This window comes from Prionailurus viverrinus, chromosome B1 (assembly GCF_022837055.1).
Source record: "Prionailurus viverrinus isolate Anna chromosome B1, UM_Priviv_1.0, whole genome shotgun sequence".
In the NCBI taxonomy this organism is placed as follows: Eukaryota; Metazoa; Chordata; class Mammalia; order Carnivora; family Felidae; genus Prionailurus; species Prionailurus viverrinus.
Window position 1 is genome coordinate 34925666 of NC_062564.1, and position 19433 is coordinate 34945098.

The 19433-nt window shown below is 53.4% G+C and overlaps 1 protein-coding gene across 2 annotated transcripts in view; it reads left to right on the forward strand.

The window, feature by feature from the left end:
- The window catches only part of LOXL2 (lysyl oxidase like 2), a 93192-nt gene that overhangs the window by 59491 nt on the left and 14268 nt on the right, over window positions 1-19433 (forward strand). For both annotated transcript variants that reach the window (XM_047855939.1, XM_047855938.1), the window contains exons 6-9: window positions 1333-1516; window positions 7743-7894; window positions 15537-15704; window positions 17772-17934. In XM_047855939.1, the coding sequence (XP_047711895.1) occupies window positions 1333-1516; window positions 7743-7894; window positions 15537-15704; window positions 17772-17934 (667 nt within the window). The remainder of the gene's footprint in view (window positions 1-1332; window positions 1517-7742; window positions 7895-15536; window positions 15705-17771; window positions 17935-19433) is intronic.

Sequence of the window (19433 nt, forward strand, 5' to 3'; positions counted from 1 at the left end):
GCGCAGTCAGTGGGGGAGAGCAGTGTGGCCGAGTGGGAACCTCGGCTGGAGGATGGTGACACGGGTTCCCTTCTGATGCCTCGGCCCTCAAGGTGGCCGGCGTACGTGAATGCTGACAAACAGCACCTCCAGCCAGGCCGGGCCCTTGGTGGGTGGGTAAAAGTTGTGGTCTGAGGACCACGTAGGCTGGAGGGGAGCAGTGACTCTGGTCTGATCCACCATACATAGAACGGCTGCAGGGCACCCCACCCCCTCTGTGTTGAATCAAATCAGCATCGGCGAGAACTCAGAGCCTTGAAGCCTCTGAGCCCCCACGCCAGCACTCACATGCTCAGGCGTGCACACACACACACACACACACAGGCATGCACGCACATGCACACACATCCACACATGGGCACAGAAGTTGATGCAGACCAGCGTGTGTGGGCAGATGGAGTCAGGTGCTCCAGCTCCCATCTGGTAAAGTGTGATCCAGTGGGATCAAAACGCTGGTGCAGGGTGGGTCTTACTCTTGTGCAATGAAATAAACCCTGTAAGGTGATTGGGCTTCCAGGCTGTCCCTGAGCACTTGGGGGCATTTAAACCATAGCCACTCATCATCTCTGAGTACCTGGTGGGGCCGCATCTTCTGAAGAGTTGGGCTGATTTGGAATTGGAGTAGAATCGCGGGGGCAGGGAAGCAGGAGCAGTGGCCGGGCACTAACGTAGCCCCTGGACACGTGGCAGCCTTAGCCAGCACAATGTCTGTCCTCTAAGTCATGGCTTTCTTGGTTAGGCCCATGCTATAGCTCCCTGTCTCCCCCCTCCTGCTTCTCATCTACCTGCAGAGAGGGATTGTTGGAGTGTAACCTGTTCAGTGCCCTGAAGTCCCCCACAGGGCTAGACCGTAGCGCTCTATCAGAAGCAGGGTGGAATTATGATCCATCTGGAATCTGCCAAGTCTGGGGCAGGAGCTCCTCTCCGTAGCTCTAAAGCTTGAGGTTCTGGAGGGAGGGGGTGCAGGGAGGTACTGGTGGTAAGGCCCCTGAGCCAAGCATGGGTTGGGGTGACTAACTGATGAGGGTCCCAGTGGGCTCCTCGACAGTCCAGGACAAAAGCTCCAGGGGAAGACCGCAAAGCAAGTTTGCAGCACAACCAACGTGCAGAGGGGGCATGTGCACACCTCCCGCCCCGTGCACACACACACGCACAAATCCAGCCCCGTTTCAGCTCCTCGCCGAGGCACCTGTTGTTTGGGGTGGGGGGGCTGGGGAGGGAGGGGAGCGGGCAGTGACGGCCTGCTGAGTGGGCATCAGCTTTTGCACTCAGCAGGACCGTGTGTCCCTTCAGCAACCCCTGGTGCGGTTGAGAGGTGGTGCCAACATCGGAGAGGGCCGAGTGGAGGTGCTCAAGAACGGAGAATGGGGAACCGTCTGTGACGACAAGTGGGACCTGGTGTCTGCCAGCGTGGTCTGCAGAGAGCTGGGCTTTGGGAGTGCCAAAGAGGCCATCGCTGGCTCCCAGCTGGGGCAAGGTAAGGAATGGGGCAGGCGGCGGGGGGTGTTCTGTGGCCTCTCTTCACCGAGAGCATGGCGCGGGGAGCCCAACCCAGGGGCGCTGGCCTTGGGCCTTTCGGGGTCTTCTTGCTGTGCCCCCTCCCACTCGCCGCTGCCGCTCTGTTAGAGAATCCCTGGCCGCTCCCCCAGCAGTCAGAGCTGGAACGGCCTTAGGGAACACTGAGTCCCCCACTGTATGAATTTGGAAGCTGAGGCCCAGAGAAGGGAGTGAATAACCAAGATGAGACAACAAATTAGCAGCCAGTGAATACTCTAGCGGGGGTCTCCCGGCTCCTAACCCGGTGCTCCCCACTGTCCCACCGAGAATGCTGGAATTCTCAAGGCCTTCCTCCAGGACAGGACCTCGGAATTCCTCAGGCTGTGCACCACCCCAGACACAAAAGAGTCCCAAAAGTCATCTTTCTTTCCCACTCTGGTGCGGCCCCACAAACATTCTCTCCCCGCCACCAGAAACTGGGAACAGGATGCCCGTCTCTGGATGACACACGACGCTAATGAGAAGGAGCCTGGTTTTCATTAAGTGTCCTGAGCAGATCTTTCATTTAAGCAAGACCAAAAGTGTAAGAAGCTTTCGAGCTGGTCGTTCCGTTGAGAGCACCGAGGCAAACATGGCATGAGAACGTGACAGATAGCTTCCTTTTCTGGCAAGGAGGGTGGGGCGTCCCGTCCTGTGGGGAGAGGATGTTTCCATACTGCCGGACGTAAGGCCATCACCCCACAGAAAGGAATGTGGTGAGGTCATCGGTCACATTGGAGGAAGTAATAGCCCAGTGGACTGGAGAGAGAGTCCCGGAATCATAGATGGCACTGCTGAAGGGGACCTCAGTGCATCTGGTCCAACAGACGAGGCCTCAGGTGCTGGAGCACAAGCTTGCAGTCTTCCCCATAGTTAGTGGTGGAGAAAATCTAAAACCCAAGTCTTTAGCTCGCTCATATTTGGGCTTCTCCCTGTGTGCCCACCTTGGCCCAGTCCTGCTCACGTTCGGAACACCTCTCTACCCCCATTCTGCAATCCCCTGCAGTTTCCTGGGCATGCCCTGAAGGTTAGGGGTCTAGGCTGGACTCTAACCTTGCATCGTGCCATCTGGAAGCCTCAGTTATACCACACGACAGTCCTCCTCCTCCCCTGGTCATGATGAGCTGTTTGGAGTTCCTTTGGATCTCGAATATTCCCACAGTCCGTTTTACTGATTGGCTGATGTGTCGGTGTGTGTTTCCCCAAGGCCTACTGTACAAAGACCACTCACCCTGAGGAATAAATAAGCACTGGATGACATAAGCATTCCATTTATCATGGGCGTGGGCTGTTGACCTAGTTATTTCCCTGCCCAGAGCAGCCAATGGTTTCCAAGGACCTGCAGAACTCTGGAGAGAGAGACAGTTGGCATTTTCGGTGCTGTCCTGGAAAGAACCACTGGATGATTTATTATCTCCTGCCACTCTGGGCAGATCAACTCTGCTAGGCAGAAGGGGGAAAGTCCACATTCAGTGTCAAGTCACAGAGCAGACAGGCTCAGTTCCGTTCTGGCTCTGGCTGGTGGGCCAAGTGACCACACCCAGAGTGAGGGTGTGAAAGGCAAGGATGGGGAGGCAGGCGATCTCAGTCCTCGTCCTGGGCCTGCTACCCACTTTCTCCGTGACCTCGAGTAAACTCCAGGTCCTCAGATTCTTCACTGGATTCACATTCGAGGGTTTATCTGGCTCCTGCCTCCTGTGGGTTCCCTGAGACCTGCTCTTCTCACCGGGATGGATCAGAGTCAGGCACTGTGCTGTGTGTTCTGTGACCCCCTGCACATATCTGGGCTCCAGCTGTCTGTTTCCACAACCACCTCCCTCCATGACCAAGTGCTGCAAGAGAGGAGGGCCTGTGTTCTTCGTGCTAAGTGTTGCCAGCTTATAGTGCCCTGGGATATTCATTTTATGAAGAATGAATGAATCAATGAGTGAATGAATGAATGAATGAATGAGTACCAGTTGCATAAGTAGGGTCAGCTGAATGAACACCTGGTGAAGCAGTTTTAACACTCTAGACCTTAGCTGTCCAATACAAATACAACGTGAGCCACATAAGTAATTTTGAATTTTCTAGTAGCCTTGTAAAAACAAATAAAAAGAAACAGGTGAAATTAATTTCAATAATATATTTTCCTTAATCGAATCTATCCCCCAAATTATGATTTCAACATGTAATCAGAATGAATGCTGTTAATGAGATAGTGTACGTTTCGTGTACCAAGTCTTTGAAATCTAGGGTGTGTTTTATACGTGGAGCACATTCCAGTCCGGACTGGCCACATTCCAAGCACTCAGTGTGGCCAGTGGCAGCCCTAGAGCAGTGGCTTTAAAACCCTTTTGCCTGAAATCCCCGAGCAGAAATGCCATGCATATAAAGCCGAAACAGAAGTTTCCAGAAATGATACTTACCTCTCTAACATGCAAAACACTACGCTACGTCCTGTTGTATTCTACCGTGCTCTTAGAAGTGTGATTGTCACCGGCAAAGTTGATTCTGGGTCTAGAGTCCGTGACATCGCTCCCAGACGTTGGGCTTCTCCCTAGTACCCTGCTTCCCCCGGCCTGTGGCCACCTGGGACAGCGTTTATACGTGGGGGAAGAGCAGGGCTAAGGTGGACGTGGAGAAGCCATCGTGAGGAGGAACAATTCAGGGGTCAGTCCAGAACCAGGAGTAGGTGAGTGCTGGGAGTCAGGATGCAAGTGAAGCCCAGGTCCACAAAACGAGCCAAGAGCCCACAGGCAGCACTGGGCATGCTCAGCTGTACACTGGGCGAGGGTGTATCTAAGTTCGGCTGGAAGGACACAACCAGTTGTTAGTCGGAATCTAAAGCATGGTAGGCTCTTGCATAAACCTCTCCTCTCCTGGCCAGTCCAGTAGGTCAGTGATTCATAAGCATTCGTTGTTTGGGCTGGGCCTTGGAATGGAGAATTCGTTAATTCCACAAACATTTATGGTAATGGCTTCTGCTCCCCAGGAGCTCCCGTCAAGTGGGGGAAATTAGAAATAACCTCAATCAAAGGTAAACCTGTACTAATAGAGAGGTGATGAGATGTAAGGGAAATACTGAGAACATTTACCATTTCCTGAGCCCCTGGCCCACCCCGCCAGAATGATTTTATTATTGCCTTTTATGATGAGGGAGGCGAGACTCAGAAAGCTCCCGTCACTTCCCGAGGAGGAGACGCAGCCCGACTGCTGGCCCATCACCTCACCAGCGAGGTGTAAAAGAAAATGCCACGGGCGGGGGCTAGGTCGTGTCCAGCTGAGCCCGGGAGGAGGAAGGATCTGAAGTGTTCCTTGGAGGCAGGCCTCTACCTAGGTCAGCTCTTTAAGAGGAGCAGGGCTTCCAGGAGGCAGAGGGAGCATCCCCACGTGAAGAACCAGGTGCTTCTAACCTCTCCGCTCTTTCCCCAGCAGCCCTCCTCTCCCGTCCACCACATGGGGTTCTCTCTCCTCACGTGCCTTGGAAACAGAGCGAGATCCTGCAGTGGGGTCAGGCTGCCTGACGTGAGTGCTGGCTCCTCCATCAGGTCCCCGGTTTGCTCATTTTACCGAGTTGCCATGATGATTGAGTGCGTTCATATATGCAACGTGTGTAGGACAGAACCCTAGTAAGCGCTCAGTGAACATGTGGTGTCATCATTGCCATTGTCGCCATCCTCCTCCTGACGGTCCTCAGGCAAGCCGGGCATCTGAGTGATACTCAGGTCCAAGGTGGCTGCGTCTTTCTGTGTCCATCTCACTCCCTGAGCTGTGGCCCCTGCCTGCTTCAGGGGCCCTGTTTGGCACCTGTGGTGCGTCCCAGCCTCTCCACTCCGAGTTCTTGGATGCTTCCAGCCATAGTCAGCAATGTGTTTTTATCAAAGGTATAACATTCCAAGGAATTGAAAGCGTTATTGTTTATGAATTTCCAAGGAAAGGGAAACTTGGTTCTCACTTACTAATATGGGTTGTCCCGGAAGTTCATCTTGGCCTAGATACCGAGTGTCTCCAGAAACCTCCTCAACGGAAATGGGACACAGGCACGGCCTGTGGTCGGGGGGCCTCCGGCCTAGCGGGGAGGCAGACAGGGAACAAAGAGCCACCTGAGTGCTTGATGGGAGGGGGGCCCAGCTTAGACAGAGATCAGAGAGGCTTCTCTAAGGAAGTGGCCAAAGCCGAGCCCTGAAGGATGAGCAAGCTGGTGAGGAGGGAGGAGGATGGGCCAGGCAGAGGGTCCAGGCAGGGGAAGAGGTCAGCTCAATCAAGCAGCCAAAGGAGGTGGCGGTGTGGCAGAGGTGGGAGGAGCAGGTGGAGCCAGACTGCGTAGGATGAACAGGGTGCTCAGGGACTGTGGATTTCACCCTTCGATGCAGTGAGAAGCCATTCTGGGGACTTACGATGGGGAGTGACACGATTCAGTATGCATTAACAACCCTCTTGGGTTGTCTTGTGGCAAATATTTGGCAACGAGCAAGCAGGAGGGAGCCTGGAGGCTGTTGCCTTTGTCCAAATGGACGATGACAGAGCAGGACGAGTGTTGCGCCGGCAGAAATGAAAAGCACCCAGAGTTAGGGAAGTGAGTAGAGTGTGGTGATGGATTCCTTGGCAACCACAGAGGAGGAGGCGGTACCAGAGGTGACCTCTGGGTTTTGGTGAGAACACCAGGCCAGATGGATACCACTTTGAGATGGAGAGGGCTGGTGGAGAAACAGACGGGAGTAGGTCCTTCTACCGGACACGGAAGTAAAGGGGACAAAACAGACAGCTCTTCCAAGAAGTTCACCCTGATGCAGATGAAACTGACAGGCCAGAGGGTGGGCTCAGGGGAGGGTGGTTGTAAGATGGGAAGTTTGAGTGAGCGCTGAGGGGCAGGACCCCAGTGAGAGGAGGATGGTGAATGGGGGCAGGAGAGAGAGGTGATCACAGGTGGGCAGGGACCAGTGTGGGAGTCCATGCAGCCCAGAACTCCTAGAAAGAACTAGACTTAGGGGAGCGCCTTGGTGGCTCAGTTGGTTAAGCATCTGACTCAATCTCAGCTCAGGTCATGATCTCACGGTTCATGAGTTCAAGCCCTGAGTCAGGCTCTGTGCTGACAGCATGGAGCCTGCTTAGGATTCTCTCTCACTCGCTCTCTGCCCCTCCTCTGCTTGCTCTCTCTCTCTCTCTCTCTCTCTCTCTCTCAAAATAAATAAAAATATTTAAAAAAAAAAAAGAACTGACTTTGATCCATGTTGATGGGCTAGGGCTAGACAGAGGGGAGGTAGCCCTGTGAGCTGAGTTGAGCCAGACTGGTCAGTTTGGGAATTCTCTCTCTTCTCTCTCCCCAACAGTAGGGGCCTCCCCTTGGTTATCTGGGTGCCTGTGAGAGAAGCTTCTCTGCATGTTCACCATAGGTCATTTACTGGATGGCCCCTCTCTGCCTTGGGGACACTGACATGGCCAGTGCCCAGGGAGCACTGGCAGTAGATGGGCTGGGGAGAGGAGAGAGGACAGGGACTCCCTACAGGCTCCCTGCGGGCCACTGTGTCCCTCCTCAACGAAGGGTAATGGCTCTTAGCAGGTGGCCTCTCCACACGGCTTCTTTGCTCTCCTGGGTCAATACTACAATCTTTCCTTCACTCCTGCTGGCCTCAGGACCTTATCTGTGTCCCACTATGAGGGGGAGGCTTCAGAGGGTTCTGAGTATTGGACTGTCTGCTGTGATTTTGTGATTTCCCCACACTCTGTCCATACCTTTGTTTTCAAAACCCCCTTTTCCAACTCTGTTCAAATCATCCAGTTTGAGGGTGCCATCACTTTCCTGAGGGGACTCTGAATCTATAGGGATAGTCACCCCTGTGAGGTTCATAAATGCACAAGGTATTAAAGTTGAAGAGGGAACTTAGATGTCGTCTCTTCCAGTTTATTTAAGGAAGAAAACCTATTCAGAGAGGCTGAGTGGGTTGGTCAAGGTCACACAGGAAGTTAGTAAGCACATTTGATTTGCTTTTATGGGAGAAGTGAATCCTAAGACAAGAAGCAGGTCTCTCCAGGGAGAGGAGGCCTGGATCCTTGAGCTGATTATGGGATGTAGTTGGAAGTTTTGAGGATGGAGAAACACGTTCTTACTGGCTAAGACTTTCTTGCCCATTCCAGAAACTTTCCTCCGGAAGCTGTCAACAGCACGTGTTTATTTCCTCCCCCAGGGATAGGACCCATCCACCTCAATGAGATCGAGTGCACCGGGAATGAGAAGTCCATTATAGATTGCAAATTCAACGCTGAGTCTCAGGGCTGCAACCACGAGGAAGATGCTGGTGTGAGATGTAACATCCCTGCCATGGGCTTCCAGAAAAAGGTGAGGGGATTATGTGCTGTTTTGGTGACCAAGCCCCAGAGAGTATGAGCCAGGTAGCCTCATTCTGAAGGTTTCCAGCATGCAGTGTTAGAGTGCTCTGATGATGAACTCAGAAAGGGCTTAGGCTCCACTGCTGTCACCATTAAGGACATTGTCACCTAGCATTCGTTAAATGGGCCAAGTGAGAAAACGTATGTATAAACACCGCTGTCCTTAGTGGCCCATGTCGGGCATCCAGAGTGTGCCTCTCCCTGTGCTGGGACTAGACGTGTGGTGTGATCTCAGTGCAGTCCCTTCTGTAAGGTCTGAAGCACCTGGGACACCCTTGGCATGGTCCCTAGCCAAGTACCCAGAGGAACTACATCGACAGCAGGCCTACAAATTACACAAATGTAAGCACAATATAGACAGTATTTGGGGACAGAAGACTGTATTTTGGTAACCAGAGGGAAATAAAGGGGAAACTTAACAGCATTATACCAGAGACACACCCGTCCTTTCCTGAGATGGAGTCGCTAAAAACCTACGTCGTGTGGCTAGCGTGGGTGATCTTTCCACAGGGGTAGCCAACAAGATGAATTCCTCTCGGGCTATCCAATCCTACAGAAAGGCCCAGTACATCCTGTTTACTGCTCTTCACCATCCTGTTTACTGCTCTTCACTATGCCATGAACTTGTCTGGGTCCTGTGCATTATCTGCTATAGGGCTGGCATGTTGGAAGGGTTTCTTTAGTGCTTATTTTATTTTATTTTTGTATTTTGTATTTTTTTATTTGTATTTTTGTATTTTTGTATTTTTTCAGAGAGAGAGAGAGAGAGAGAGCATGCGAGCCTGAGCGGTGGGGGGGGGGGGGGGGAGCAGAAGGAGAGAGAGAGAGAAAGAAACTTTTTTATTTTTTATTTATTTTTTATCTTTGAGAGAGAATCTCAAGCAGACTCCGTGCTTAGGTTGGAGCTTGATAGGGGGCTCAATCCCATGACCCTGGGATCATAACCTGAGCCAAAATCAGGAGTCAGGTGCTCAACCGGAGCTACCCAGGTGCTCCTTAAGCACTTATTTTGAAAACGAGCAAATGCGGGGATGCCTGGGTGGCTCAGTGGGTTAAGCCTCCGATTTTTGATCTTGGCTCAGGTCATGATCTCATGGTTCATGGGTTCAGGCCCTGCACTAGGCTCTGTGCTAGCAGCACAGAGCCTGCTTAGGATTCTTTCTCTCTCTCTCCCTCTCTTTCTGCCCCTCCCCTGCTCATGCTCTCTCTCTCTCAAAATAAATAAGTAAACATTACAAAAAATAAAAATAAGTAAAAGTGAGCAAATGCAGACATATCAGGGTGCAGGATGGTTCCCCAGTTGGGTTCTTGCTTTGACAGTGATTCTTGACCTTGGCACCAGCATGCCAAAGACACTACTAAACTGGTCAGCCGCAGCATGTGTTGTGCAATTCACTGCCCAATGGGGCCAAAACCGTGAACCCAACAGCGCTCAGTGAAGCCATGCATTTGCCTGTGGGCAAGCAGGAGCATGGGCCACAAGCCCACAGCCACGGGGAAGGCTCACCACTGCTAATTGTCTGGCAGCATTCCAAGATAGCCATAACAGGGCTATGAGAGGTAACATGCCACATGTCATGGTATGCTGTGGCACCATTCACTTTGGGCTGATTGGAGTTGGGTGGAGTGGGGTTTCCAACACAAATGGAAGACCTGGGCCAGAGAAAGTGATGTTTTCCAGATGCATTTTATGGTTGGTATGGCTGAGCCAGGCCGTGTGCTCGCTGATGCCGAAGGAGGCACCACATTCCCGGCACCAACGGCCTTAGTCTTGCACAGGCCCTCCAGGCTCCACCCGGTGCTCCCTGAGCTCAAGCATGCAGCGTGGGGGAGTTTTACACCTGGTTGTGATCCCCCAGAAAGGAGATGGGGACGGTCACCCGTGAAAGAAAGTCGTATGGGCTGTGCCGGTTGTCTCGGCGCAGCAGCGGGCCAGCCTTCCACGGCGTGGCGTGGGGCTCCCACGGCCGCCAGCAACAATGCCGGGCAGAGCAATCAGGATTCCCATGTTTTATCGCTGCGTTAGTTCTCTGGGGCTGCCATGACAAAATACCACAGACTGGGTGGCTTAGACAGTAAAAATTTATGTTCTCCCAGTCCTAGGGGCTAGAAATCCAAGATCAAAGTGCTGGCAGAGTTGGTTGCTCCCGAGGCCTCTCTCCTTGGCTTGCAGATGGCCGCCTTCTCTCTGTGTCCTCGTGTGGCCTCTGTGTCTGCATCCCCGGTGCCTCTTCCTCTTCTTATAAGGACACCAGTCATATTGGACGAGGGCCTACCCTGATGACCTCATTTGTTCTTCATTACCTCTTGAAACACACTCTCTCCAGATGCAGCCATATTAGGGGTTAGGGCTTTAGCACGTGAGTTTTACAGGGGGACACAGTTCACAACACTCACTTCCTGGCTGATCCCTTATTTAATTTCTTTGACGCTTGAGTTTTCTCCTCTGAAAATAAGGGGGGTGAGAGAGAGGATTTCCCTAGCTTCCCTTCCAACCCAGTGCATGAGGAAATTGACTTGTCTATTGAATGGCTAATAAAAAGCCACAAACTTGGAGCCTGGTAGCTTTGGTCATCCAACCACCGCAAAGCCTCATTCCCCTCCCTGCCGGGAGGGAGGAGCCAAGCTGAGGAGGCTGTGGGAGTGGCAGTGAGGTCACCAGGCGACCACCCTTGCTGACCTCCAATTCACCTCTGACCACCCTGTGGGGGGGGTGGTGCAGGAAGGGGGGTTTGGCTGGCCTAGCCTGGTGGCAGGACCAAACCCGTGTATGGAATGTGAGTTGGAAAGTGCCCGCGCTGCCTTTCATGCTAACATCTGGGCCGGGTTACCTCGCCTCCTACCCCCTCACCTCCCCAAATGAGGTGTGGGACTGGTTCACCACAACCTTATCAAAACATGATGCAGCCCTGCCCTACTCCACTGGCTGGAAGTGTTTTGTTTTCCCTATTCATGCTCAGGGAGATGCGGCTCCTTTCTCTCAAACCCCATACTGCTGCCATCAAGAGCCAAGGGAATAGGAAAAGGGAAATGCCTGGGTTACTTTCAGAAACTCTGAGGAGGATTGACCTTCCCTGGTATCCTCACTGGGTGACGAGGTGGAAGGATGAGGGCCAGAGGCCCCTGGCTGACCCGAGGCCTCTTGGGGTTCCACCGGTCCTGGTGATGTCAGAGCACCTCTAGCTAGCAGGCCAGGCCGTTTCCAGAATGCTGGTGCCTAGGAGTGGGGCCCTGGGAATGGAGAGCAATGCCCTGGGCCATGTTAGAGCTTCATGGCTCGCCTCTTGCTCCCTCTGGTCTTCTCTGGAAAATGAGAAAAGGCCCCCAATGCATCTTGAAGTGCTTAGATTCCCTCCTGAGTAGTGGAAACCTGGTCCCTATCACCGAGGCTGCTCCAGGCCTCATCAGCCCTGGGGAATCACAGCAGCAACTTGGAGAAGGGCTTCAAGGAGAGGCCCCCGCTCACCACTGGTGACCACATGAGTCAACCTGCAGCCACGGTCTTCAGCCAGAGCCTCCGAGACTTCCCTTGGCTTTCAAATGCAGGACAGGGATGCTGGCACACGGCCAGCCACCTTTGGGAGGGCTTCACAGACAGAGATGGACCAGGGAGAGCATCCTCTAGAACTAAAGGGAGCCCTGGACACAGGCCCTTTGCACTGGGGAGCCCCATTGCTCCCCAGGAGCAGGACAAAGTGTGAACAGGGGTCCTTCCAGCTCCTCCGCCCTCACCCTTCACTGCTCTCCAGATGACAGAATGAAGTCCGTCTTCAGGAGGCAGTGGCCTGTGAAGGGGGCAGCCGGAGGCGCCACGCGTCCCCACTGCAGTCAGTAAGGCAGGGCACAGTCCACACGGAATCCAAAACCAGTAGTAAACCCGATTGAGAGTCATTCTGCTCTTTAACTTCACTGCCCGCCGACATCCTGAGACTCAGTGCTAAGCTGGTCCAGTGGAAGGGTGCACCCCCTGCGGGCCTTCACCTCCCTGGGCTTGGTGGTGGGAGCTGGGCACCACACGGGGGGAGGGGAGGGATCTGGACATCCCAGAGAGAAGGGAAGCTTACCTCCGGCTCCCGAAATCAGAGCCCACGTTGTGGGAGGGCTTGTTCCGAGGCCTAGATGCGGGGCCTGCAGTGCAGGCTCTATTGCCGTCCCCGGGGTCTGTCTGTCCTCACACACAGTGTCCAAAGGCCCACGGCCAGGCCAGGGGGCTGGAGACTCGGGACCAGGGGAGGAGGGAGACGGGATGTGCGTGAGGGGCTGGCAGATTGCTCCTTGTCAAGGCAGCAGTCGCTGAGAGGCGACCCGAGACGGGTTTCACAAGACCCCAAATTAGGTTTCTTTGTGAGTGTTTAAGCCTCAGGGGTCAGTGTGACCTCAGCGGACAGTCAATACCTCAGAACCCTAAAGCCCAGGCCCCAGGGCCCAGATCTCCCAGCCAGTGTGCTCCCTCCGCCACCTGACTGCAAAGGCCCAACGCGGTCCTCAGTTCTGGGTCAGTGGTCCCTGCTTTGAAACGAAAGCAGCCCTGCCTGGAGAAGGAGGCCTGGTGCCTATGGTTTGGAGGTAGTCTGGTATGGAAGTTAAGAGGCGCTTCCCTCATCTGAGACTCTGTTTTCTCATCTGTAGAATGGGGATGACCTAACAGGGTAGTCGTGAGAACAGAATGAACTCATGTCCACAAGAGACTTGCACGGGTCCACGGACACCATACGTGCTCCAAAGTCTGTCTGTAAGCTTCCCCACGCCGAGCACAGTGCCTGTCACAGCACAAATGCTCAATGAGCATCAGCTGGATGAATGGATCTGGTGAAATCTGCACAACTGATTTCATCCCTGGGGAGGGGCTGGCATTACCTAAGGCAGAGTTCAGTAAGCACATTAAGGAAGTATATGGTGAAATAGAGGCCTTTGTTAGGTCTCAGGTAAGCAGAGGGGCTGGCCTGGGGTTACCTAGAGGCGTCCCTGTTGGCTTTTAACACACGCCTGCCCAAGGCGCTGGCCCTTCCTTGGGATGTTGGAACTGAGTCGCCTGCCTCCTTCCTGCCATTCTGGACTTTTCTCAATGGCTCTGCTCATCTTATTTGTTTGTGTTTTTACATAGCCCTAAAGATGCGTTAGTCATGGGTAAAGTACAATCCGTATCTCAGACAGTGTCCAGTGCCCACCTTCACCCTGGTCCTCAGCCCAGAGATACTCAGCAAGACAAACATTGGCCTCCCGAAGGCCAGCCCCCTTCTCATGTGCTCCGAACCCTTCGATTTCTTCTGAAGAGAGTTTTGATTTCTGATGGGACTCCCACCCTAATAAAGATCATCGCTTTGATGATGGCTCATATTTCTTGAGCACCTACTTTTTGCCAGGCCCTATCTAAGCACTTTACACAAACTATCGCATTTTTTGTATTCATTTATTTTGAGAGACAGAGAGAGTGTGAGCAAGCATGCGTGAGCAGGGGAGGAGCAGAGAGAGAGAGAGAGAAAGAGAATCCCAAGCAGGCTCTACGCCATCAGTACAGAGCCCAACATGGGGCTCAAACCCATGAACCATGAGATCATGACCTGAGCCAAAATCAGGATCAGACACCTAACCGACTGAACCACCCAGGCGCCCCTGAATTATCTCATTCTTTCATTCAACGAGCGTAGGACAGAGACTTAGCATCATGGCTGCCCTTGACTTGTCTGTTTGCCAGCTGACCTCATTGACTTTTGCAACCCCTAAGCCCATAATAAGAACTTAAGAACATACTTCATGCCCTAGAAGTTATGCTTGCTAAGAACTGGTGAGCCAACAGCCCAATGCACTGAGGGTTCCTGGAGGTGTCATGCCTTGTCCCAAAGGAATGAATTGCTAGGTGTATAGAGGGAAGGAAGGTAAGGTGTGTGGAGTAGGGGTTGCATTTTCAGGACGCTTCCGCAACCTCCAGATCTCTCTGCCTGCCCTCATGTAAATTGGTCCGTGCTTTCCGTCCATAAGACTGGTCACTTATTCATTCATTCCAGAAGTAGTGTTGGAGAACCTAACACTTGTGAGGTGCTCGCTTCGTTACTGCTCACACAGCAAACCACACAAGTACAACTCTGCCCTTCGGAGCTTATGTTCTGGCAGAGGAGACAGGCATTAAACAAACTGTAAGTTAGCTTAGTTCTAACTGTCATAAATGCCAAGAAGGAAATGTGTGGGGAGCAATGGAATGTGTCTGTGGGCCCTGACCCTGCAGGTGAGAGAGGAGTGTCGCTGGGTATGGAATCGGAAAGACGGACAAGGATCAGCAAGGGCATCTGTGTGCAGTGGGCTTCAGTGTGAGAGGTGTGACTTACTATGGGACTCGGTCAGGAGAGTTAGATAGCCACAGAAGCTGAGAGAAGGCCCACATGCCTGGAGGTCGGAGAACAGGATGAGAGAGTGAGCAGTGGAGCATGGGAAGCCGCTGACGTGTTCTGAGCAGGGAAGTGACACGATTGGGTGGTCTTCAAAGACGACTCTGGCTTCTGACTAGACAATAGGGCGATGAAGTCCAGAGCGGGGCAGGGAGGGGGGGGGGCGGAGGTCTGGCAGGGGCAGGAGGTGATGGCGCCAGGGACAAGGGGGTCTGCACGGAGCTGGAGGGAAGCGATGGATTGGAAGGAGACTTTGGAGATAAAATCCACGGAGGAAGATTTTGACGGGATGTGGGGGAAGAAAGAGAGGGTGGGGTCGAGGATGGCTCCGAGATTTCTGGCGTGTATAACAGAGCAGATTCGGAATCAGCAAACTACAGCTTGCAGGCCAAACCTATCCCTCTGCCTGCTTTTGTAATTACGGTTGTACTGGAACACAGCCATACCCAGCCATTTACACATCTGCCGTGGCTGCTCTTGAGCTACGCGGCAGAGCTGAGCGGCTACGACACAGAGCATACGGCCCACAAAGCCTAAGATGCCACCTGGCCCTTTATAGAAAGGTTGCTGCCCCTGGAGTAGATGGTAGTGACTTTTACTGAAATAGGGAGCGAGGGAGAGCTAGAGCACAGGCTTAGGTGGGGTCAGAAAAGATGCCAGGGTCAGATTTGGGCCTTTGCAAGGTGCCAGGCGGAACTGTCAAATAGGCAGTTGGCTACAGTGTCTCGGAAGGGGGGTCTGGTGGAGAGGGGAGTGGGGGTGGAGGCAGATGAGATCGGGAGCTGGAACCAGGTGAGCAGAGGGTGTGATGATGACAAAGGGCCCAGGAAGGAGTCTTGCAGAATTCTAATATTTTAAGGCCTCTTGCACCCTCACTAGTGTCTGATTCTAAGGACAGCCCCTACAGGTAGTCTCATGGAGGGCAGCAGGGAGTAGAAACAGGTGCTGCTGTGGTGCTCAGTGGGGGTAAGTGCCTCTCCTCTAGCCACACAGGCTTCTAAGGTTCCAGGATGCCTGTGAGCGGGGACCTAATACGTAAGACCATGCTGGGCACGATAAGGGCGCACAGTAGGCTCTCAGTGATGCTGTCGAATCCAACTGTGTCCCAGGCAGGACCCCCTGGCTTGGGGAAATTGAGACTGGTGGCAATATGGTGGGCACCTCCCCTCTGTCTCCACCTGCTGACCATGCCTTTCTCTCTGTCCGCAGCTGCGCCTGAACGGGGGCCGGAACCCCTACGAGGGCCGGGTGGAGGTACTGGTGGAGAGGAACGGGTCCCTCGTATGGGGGACGGTGTGTGGTGAGAACTGGGGCATTGTGGAGGCCATGGTGGTCTGCCGGCAGCTGGGACTGGGCTTTGCCAGCAACGCCTTCCAGGTGAGAAGCCCCAGCCTCGGACCCTTCCATCCAATCCGGCCCTGCCCCTCTCAGTCAGCCCCTATTTTCCAAGAACCTTCCCCAGCTACCCAGAAAGTAGAGAGCAAAGTGCCCTGGACTATGCGGGGGAAGGGGAGGTGGGTAGGAACCTCATCCTGGCCTCAGCTCTGCCCCTCACCGCCCTGAGTCCTTGGGCGAGTCATGCTCCCTTCTGGACTGTTTCCCCACTACAGAGTGAGGGGCTGGACTCTGGTTTCCAGGGTCTACTCAGCTCTGAGTGCTGGGAATCACCCTGGACTGTGGACTGATTCTGGGGTGTCCTGATGTGCCCATGCAGCAGGAAACAACTTGGTCCTACGGGGCAGTGGCAACCACCCAGCCCAAGGCCCTAGATGCCTTAGCTCACTCCCTTGGAGGCCCCTCTGGCCAGACCATGTGTCCCAAGTGGTGTCATGCGTTCTCCCCGTGATTGGCAGGTAAACCTCCAAGCCTTGTCCTGCATCTGTGCCCTCTTCCCTCCGGTCCCTTCCTTAAAGAGAGAGACTCAGATGAAGGTAGCTAAGCCCCTTCCCCTATTGGACGGCAGCAGAGGAAAGGCAGGAAGCTCTTTGGCTTAAAAAATCATTGACTTCTGTTCCCGATAGTGTGAGGGAACGTTGTCAGAAGGAGGCCGGGAGGAGGAGGAGCCAGAGATAGGAGGCTCAAGGTCTATTCCCGACTGTATCCCCACCAGCCTGCTGTATAATGATCTAGGACAAAGCAGCCACTCTTCTGTGCCTCAGTTTGTCTCCCTGTGACATGGAATGACTAGGCTCAGGTCCTCAGTATCCTGGCTCCAAACACTTTCTCACAGAAGAGGAAAATGGCTAGAGCCCCCAGCTTGCTTGGCCAACCCTGACTCCAGCTCCTGTGCCCAGGTGGGCCTATCCCCCAGAACGGGATCACCTGGGGAGGAACTCAGGACAACTCCGCAGCCTTGCTGAGCCTGACTGCCTGCTTACAGGCTGGCCGGGTCCAGGGCAGGAGCTGAGTCCTGAGCAGAGACTGCCCTGTGGCTCCTCTCCCAGCATTCAGAAGGGACAGGCCTCTGATGCCACTGCCCACGCCCTCTTGGGGCCCTGGCTTCCCATAGTGCCTCTGCTAATACTGCTTTGACCAGCCGAGGCACTCTCTGGGGCCCCAAAGGGGGTGGAAGAACAGTGTTCTCCAGCTACTTTTGTTCCTGGTCAGCTCATTCTTTTTTTTTTTTTTTTTTAACGTTTATTTATTTTTGAGACAGAGACAGAGCATGAACGGGGGAGGGTCAGAGAGAGAGGGAGACACAGAATCCGAAACAGGCTCCAGGCTCCAAGCTGTCAGCCCAGAGCCCGATGCGGGGCTCGAACTCATGGACTGCGAGATAGTGACCTGAGCCGAAGTCAGCCACTCAACCGACTGAGCCGCCCAGGCGCCCCTGGTCAGCTCATTCTTAAGACACCTGTGTGTCTGCAGGGTCATGCAGTGGGCCAGGATCTGCCACTGATTACACACCCTGTCCCCTCTCTAGGCCCCGGTGTTCTCTCTAGAGGATGAGGGGCGTTCTCTCAGTAAACAGAACCAATTGAATGTATGAATATTGAACTATCATGTGTGAATAGATCGCTTCTCTCCTGCCAAGTCTGACCAACTGGCAGTGTCTCCCGGGAGCACTGTGTTGAGGATCCTGAGAGCACACTGGGTTTAGAGGAGAGAGTGCTGTGATTGATTAGTCATGTCTGCCCCGGGCGTGGGGCTGGGGAGCGAGCAGGGCATTCCTGACGCACAGTATTCAACTGCTGTTTGACCAGAGTCTTAGCTATGCCTTCCCCGAGGGGAGCAGTGGCAGAACCAGAGTGCGAGGGTCTCCCTCACTCTGCCACCAACAAAGTGCGTGACCTGGGTGAGTGACTGTGCCTCTGCTGTCTCCATCTGAAAAAATGGGGCTCATTTAGCTTTAGCTTGGGGATTTTTGTGAGGCTGAAAGTTGACAGAATATGAGACAGTGACAATCCAAGGTGACCCACTTCCCGTTTCTTTTGTTTCATCCAGGAGACCTGGTATTGGCATGGAAATATCTTCGCCAACAAAGTGGTCATGAGTGGAGTGAAGTGCTCGGGAACAGAGCTGTCCCTGGCGCACTGCCGTCACGATGAGGATGTGACCTGCCCCCAGGGTGCGGTGCAGTATGGGGCTGGAGTCGCCTGCTCAGAAAGTGAGAGTCCCTGGGGTGTCCTACCCCACCCTCCCCGCCAGGCTCCAAAGAGTCCCGCTGGTTATTCCTTGCAAGTTTCTGGGGCGTCTGCCCTGAGCGGTGCCAAAGAGGAAAGCAGAGATTAATTTTAAGTGAAAAGAGGCGGGGTGGGGGGAGGGGGGAGGAACTACCCCCTACCCACAGCCCCACAACTTGCCTGCTGACAGTGGAAAGACAAGCAGGAGGGAGGGACTTGGAGAGTCTGGGAGTCTTGGGTTCAAATGGCAGGGCCAGTGTAGATGAAGTGACTGAGAACTACGCATTCTTACCAGTTGACGAGGAAGAGCGCACCTTCCTTGGAGGATGTCTCTGAGGGCAGTAAAGCAGACGAAGCATATAGGAGGTGCTCTGTGCCTGTTGGCTTCCTTCCTTTCACCTTGCTCCAAAGGGCATCTCCCGTTTCACACTGTGGAGGCAACTTCCAGGTGACTCCCTGGGAATCCCAGAGAGCCTAAATACACAGAAGGAGAAACCCCGCCCACACTCAGAATGGCCCAGCTCATGAAGGCTCCCTTCTGTGCTGAGAGAGAGAGAGAGGCCTAGCCGTGCAGCTTTGCGGGCACACTGCTGTCCTGATGCCCAGACTCTGCCCTCCCCACCCCGGCCTTATAAAACCACACTTAGCCTTCTCCCTCGAGAACCTGGCAGGTGGCAGAGGCCCAGGATCTGGCCAGAGAACTTGAGATCAGACCCCACCCGCCATTTATTAGGTGACTTTGGCAAAGTTAGTTAACCACTATGATTTACAGTTGTTTTTTTCTGAGACACTGGAAATAAAATGTGACAATGAATACATACACGTGCACAATAAACAATGATGCACGTCTTTTACCATCATGGAGAACCTGGGGAAGAGTAAACCTGAATTCAGTGAGCTTCGTCCGCCCATCGACCCCGTTAGACTCACTGACCCAAGCCTTGTAAGGTGGGACTGTCCACCCGGCATGAGCTTCTCTGGGCAGATAGCACAAGTTATCGCGTCCTGTCTGAGGAGATCATCACCCTTGCCAGCCGCCCCCACCCCCGCCCCAGGAAGAACATCCTAGCAGAGAGAAAGCAGTCAGGGGCCTTTCCTTTGCTTCTTAATTTATTTTATTTTGTAATATACCATTATTGCCAAAAGGAAATTAAGATAATATGAACCTCAGTGAAAGGTAGAATGAGATAAAAGCAGATACAAAAGGAGTGCCTTGGGTGGCTCAGTTGGTTAAGCGTCCAACTCTTGATTTCATGATCTCAGGGTCATGAGATCGAGCCTCATGTCAGGCTCCATGCTGACAGCACAGAGCCTGCTTGTGATTCTCTCTCTCCCTCTCTCTCTGCTCTTCCCACCATCTGCTTCTCTCTAAAAATAAATACAAACAAACATTTTAAAAAACAGCAAGAAAGTAGGGGTTGGCAAAAAGGTAGTGGCTCAAAATGGAACCAAGAGAGAGGTTAATAAAAAATTATAGTGTGGA